This window comes from Gavialis gangeticus, unplaced genomic scaffold, assembly GCF_001723915.1.
Source record: "Gavialis gangeticus isolate Ggan-Ray unplaced genomic scaffold, GavGan_comp1, whole genome shotgun sequence".
NCBI classification, from domain to species: Eukaryota; Metazoa; Chordata; order Crocodylia; family Gavialidae; genus Gavialis; species Gavialis gangeticus.
Window position 1 is genome coordinate 86972564 of NW_017729024.1, and position 5176 is coordinate 86977739.

At 42.0% G+C, this 5176-nt stretch overlaps 1 protein-coding gene across 2 annotated transcripts in view; it reads right to left on the minus strand.

The window, feature by feature from the left end:
• The window catches only part of LOC109297529 (spindle assembly abnormal protein 6 homolog), a 44087-nt gene that overhangs the window by 7945 nt on the left and 30966 nt on the right, over positions 1 to 5176 (minus strand). The window contains exon 11 of one of the 2 annotated variants that reach the window (XM_019517320.1): positions 315 to 467. The exons of the other annotated variant lie outside the window; for it this stretch is intronic. Coding sequence (XP_019372865.1) covers positions 315 to 467 — 153 coding nt within the window. The remainder of the gene's footprint in view (positions 1 to 314; positions 468 to 5176) is intronic. 2 annotated transcript variants of the gene reach the window in all.

Here is a 5176-nt window from a genome sequence, read left to right on the forward strand (position 1 = left end):
TTCCTTTATGTTTATGGTATAAGAAGACTAATCAGACCATAGAACACTGGGTATGAGTACTGGCCATTTCCTAACATTATATTCCTTTAATATGTACATTTACTGTAGAAACAGAAAAACTAAGAGCTCTATCTAATGTAGCTTTTGGTGGCAAAAGCATTCTGCATATTAACATTTGGTATGTTTATCAAGCAAAACACGAAAAATGAAGCTATGAGAGACAAGCGAAGAGGGAACACACTATTGTGGAAAGAAAGAGAATGATAACAAAAATAAAATCTAATAACATAACAATAAAAAACAACAATGCCTGCCTGTGGGCCATATCTTGCAGCACTGGTGACCACAGATGGGATATCCATTTGTAGAGGAGCAGGGCCTTTAGAGTAATTAGAAATAGAAGCCGAAATAATTGAAGGAGGCATCGCAGAGACGTGGAAAGGATCATTACAAAGAGGAAGCCGAAGCTGCAAGGAAAATGAAAATAAATGAAAAAAGCAGTTTTAAGTAAAACAGAACCACAGCAAATAAGCCTCCCAAATATGCTTTATTTGGCTTGATGCTTTTGGTAACAACTACTGCATGAGTTAGGTATATTAAAGCAGAAAAAGCCACACACACACAATATCTACACTTCTTTTTAAAACTTGTAAGACTGTGCAACACAAGAAACAACAGGATGTTCTGTATCTATACAATTCCTACAATAAGGAATGTTAGTTAGCCTGTAGCTGCTGCCATAACAGAAACAACCAACAAGAACAGCAGCCTAGAGCCTACCACTTAATCTCACAAAGTTTGACTTTTGCACTAACCAAGCATTTCAGAGCACTGCTATTTAGCTTCAAAGCACATTAGTAAAAGTCATAACAAGTATTTTTACTGGGTAAGCCTCAGGTGATTTCAGAACATGATTGAACCACATAATAACAATTTTCCATTTTTTGTGGATTCAGCCAGCAGAACTCTAGGTTTAGTCAAGAAATTACACAGCTCTTCTACTGAGGAAAACCATCTGAAAAAGCAAAACAAAAATAAAAAGCCCAAACTTCCCGAGTTAAAATTTAATGCACTTAGTTATAAGTGACTTCACAAGTTGAACAGTGTAAACGCTTCACCATCATTTGTGCCAAGCAGTGTCAATAGTTTTGCGTTATCTAGGGAGCTTGTTTTATTACATATTATTTTACTTAAATTATAAAGACAGATTAAAAATGTTAATTTGGTTTTTCTCAACTGCCCTGAGCCTCTTCAGGGAGGGTCACACACATCAAATAAATAAATCTGGAGAGCTAGATATTGTCTATTTGTGCAATTCTACAATAATTCAGTAGATTTGTGCTGGCCTTTACTAAGGCTAGGGAAAGAAGTTACACAAACTGCTATAACTGATCAGAAACCAGTTCAAATCCATAACACAACAGAAGTTCAGTACACATAAGCCACTAACAAAATGGCTGAAACTGGTTTAAGATAAGCCTGGATGAATGTAGTATCAGACCTAACTGATTTAGGTGAAATCAGTTTATTGAACTTCTGTCCCAGATCCCCTCCAGATTCAAGATCACTCAGTCCCCCAACATCCCAGGATGCTTTGCACCTCCCTGCATAGCCCACACTCATAGGGGGCCAAGCCTAGCCTTCCCACAAGCCGTCTGCTCCAGCTGAGCAGGGAGGTGTGCTCTGGTGCTCCCAGGTTCTGACCTGGGCCACTGCAAGAATGTGGCTGCATTTCCAGAATCAAAAGTGAATGTCTTTTCACTTGTTTATCAGGTCAATCTATGCAGCGTCGACTAACCTGAGAAGATTGAATCAATTCAGCCTCAGGCTTTTTGACTGTCTGTACTTAGCCTAAGTGACTTCCTACTTGTGGTTTCTATACCCTCAGCTGAACTACCATACTTTAGTTTGGTTGTTCAAATGATGATTTTTTCTGGGTTTAAAGCAGCCCATAGATGTCTAAAGTGTACACAGATGGAACTACTGTGGAAGAATGAGGCCAAAGACTCGCAAGGAACATCACAGCACCAGATATTGCTTTTATCCACTTTGAGAACACTAATGGATTTCCACTAGAAAATTAGTAATCATCACTGACTAGAGTAACTAGCTGATTCTAAATCTCTATTGTGGGCTATGAACAGGGATCCAGGTTTTCCATTTCCCATGGGAAAAACAAACACTTTGGATTTTACCTTTTACCAGAGCTAAACACGGATTTTTCATTTTACCCCTGGATTTTGCAGTTTTGCAGAAGCTCTCTGCAGGCTGACAGAGTTCCAGCCTGCTGCAGGCTGGGAGGGAGAGAGAGGAGGGCAGTCATGGAGGGGGCGCCATGTGCACGTACATCAGGGGTGGGCAATTATTTCAGGCGGAGGGCCGCTTACTGAGTTTTGGCAAGCCATTGAGGGCCACAAGACAGGCAGCCGGGGCAGATAAATATAAATTTTCTAAATTTTTAGGAAGTCCACAGGCCAGATAGAATGGCCTGGCGGGCCACATCTGGCCCAAGGGCTGCATTTTGCCCACCCCTGACATACATGCACATGGCCCCCAGGCAGCCAAGGGAGCAGCTCCTGCAGGTAAATGGGGGGGAGGGGTAGAGGCCCCCATAGGGAGGGAGGGAGAGAGTTGGGCAGGGCTGAGGCTGGGGATGCTGCCCAGCTGGGCAGTGTCCCAACAGGAAGCAGGACAGGGCTGCAGGGGGGTGGGGCCAGCTCCCTGCTGCTGCACGTGCTCCTGGAGGGCGACTGCCCCTCCCCGTGTCACCCAGATCTGTGCATACGGCTACCCACTGCTGTGTGCACTCCCGGGGGCAGGGAGAACCTGTGCCCCCCAGATCTGTGCACAGGGTGTGGGCATGGACTCAGGCTGCCCACTTCAGGCTCAAGTTCCTGCCCTGCTGCCTTTCCCCACAGCCTCCACAGCCCAACGTGTGTGATCTGGCACTGCAGGGCAAAGCAGGGCCATGCAGGAAAGCTGCTTGCCGCTGAGAGCCCCCGCAGCTGGGCTGGGGGAGCAGGAGCAACCACTTTACCTCTTGCTTACCTCCAATATGAAAACTTCTGGATGGAGGGTGCGAAAACTAAAAAAAGTTTCACCTGTTTGACAACCTGCATCATATTTTCAAAATAGCCTAATACTCTCATTTTCATAATAGAATTTTGGCTCCTAACTTCCTAACTAACACTTCTGAAAATGTTACTGCTTGTATCAGTTTTATTCTCTTTCACATTAGAGCCTACAAGAATAGACCTGCTATATAACAAGTTATTACATTCAATTTATGAAGCACACCAAATCAGCTGTACTGGTAACTCATACAGTTTCTTTTAAAGAAAAAAAGGGGGAGGAAAGGGGAGGGGGAAATAATTCCGCATCACATACTGAGCCAACCGGACATTTTCCAAGACTGTAAAGCCTTACAACCAGAGTTTGCCAGGTTAAATTAAAGTAGTATCATCCAGTGACTCCTAACAAAACTAAGGATTGTTTTGTTTTTTTTAGAATTTCTCATTCCTACATTACTTATTTTGTATACACCAGAAGTAGTAAACATTCCTCATTAAAAATAAGGTTAGTTAAAGTTAATTCTTCATGACCATGTAGAAGAGATGAGCAGACTCTAGCAAAGTGACTCAGGAGCACTTGAAGTCAGGAAGTATGTTTCAGTTCAGGCTCCTCTGTGCAAACAAGTTATTACCCATCTGAACCAAATTTTTTCAATGAGGAGGTGCTAAAGTCCATGCACAGCGTGTCCCATATTTGCACATAGTTACTAGGATTGTACATTCATTTTGGCTGCTGACAGAGGTGGTGTGTGGGGGGGGGGGAAGCACTTTACCAGAAGCAGCAGCGTGTTAATTCTACCAGGCTCCACAGCATCCATATAGATTGCACACTTCACCAGGGCTGGTTGGCACTTATCTAAAGCCAATTCAATTAGTTATTAAATAAAAAGCACCAACAGCCCACCCCCCCCAAACAACCCATCTGTACAGATGTTGGGTGAACTGAGTCCAACTAGCACAATGCTTCTTCTAGGCATGCACTGGATTTAGCACAGGGCTGCACCAAGTTTAAAGCAAAACGCTGGGTTTTTTTAAAGGTTTTGTTTACGTCTGTGAGCAGTCTTAAAGACCTGAAACATCTACCTGCATATAAGCTGGCTGATTTAGCTGCAGTCATAATAGAACAAATACAGGTACTTATTTAAGGGACTACATGGCCTTATTGCAACACAGTCCTCTTTCCATCTGCAAAATGGGTACAGTATTTATCACTCAGCAGGATGTTACAAAAGTATTATTATACTCCTATCTGCAGTAAAGTCGGGGGGGAGGGGGGGCGAGTTCACAACACTATTTCAAATGTCTGTAGAAAAAAAAAGTCAGCAATATATAGAGGGAAGAAGGGAGAGAAGGAAGGAGGGAAACAAGCATCAATTTTTGAAGAGCTGCAGCTAAGAACAGCTGACAATAACCTTGTCCATATTTATGAAGAATAGTAATCATGCTCACTTAAAATTTTTTATACAGTCTATGAAGAAAAATACCACCAATTTCTAGGAGAATCTTAGTATACCCCCCTGCAGTGCATCTTAACCCATCTACCTCCACATAGCCTAATTTTTACTACATTCTTGTCAACCATAAAAAAGTTAAGTGGATAAAGATAATTGAGCAGTACAGCTGTGTCTGTCATCAAGCGAACAGCTTGAAGAGTTTTACCCAAATCATTTCCCTACAAATATTTTGACAGTAGTGATCGAGCTAAAGAGGTATACAGAATCATAAATTGTACTTTAATTTCAACATTTCAGAAATAGGTTGATTATAATATGGAAATGCTTAGTAAAAAGAACCATTATGATAGTTACTCCTTAGGGATCTATGATGACAAAAAAATTAGCTTGTGTGGCTCCTGCCTGTGGAAACCAAAACTAGTTTCCCATTTCACAGCTATACAGTTGTTTTACTGTTCTTCAAGGGGTTATACTACTCCTTCAGCATTGTATAACAGAGTATTAGGCATTACATATGACAGTACAGTTCTTGGACTGCCTCAGATTTTCAGTCCCTAAAATTGGGTTCTGCACCACTCATCTCAAATGACTAATCCACAAAACTAAAGCATTGGTTTCTCTCTCAACTGGACATGAATGGATGGGTCATGC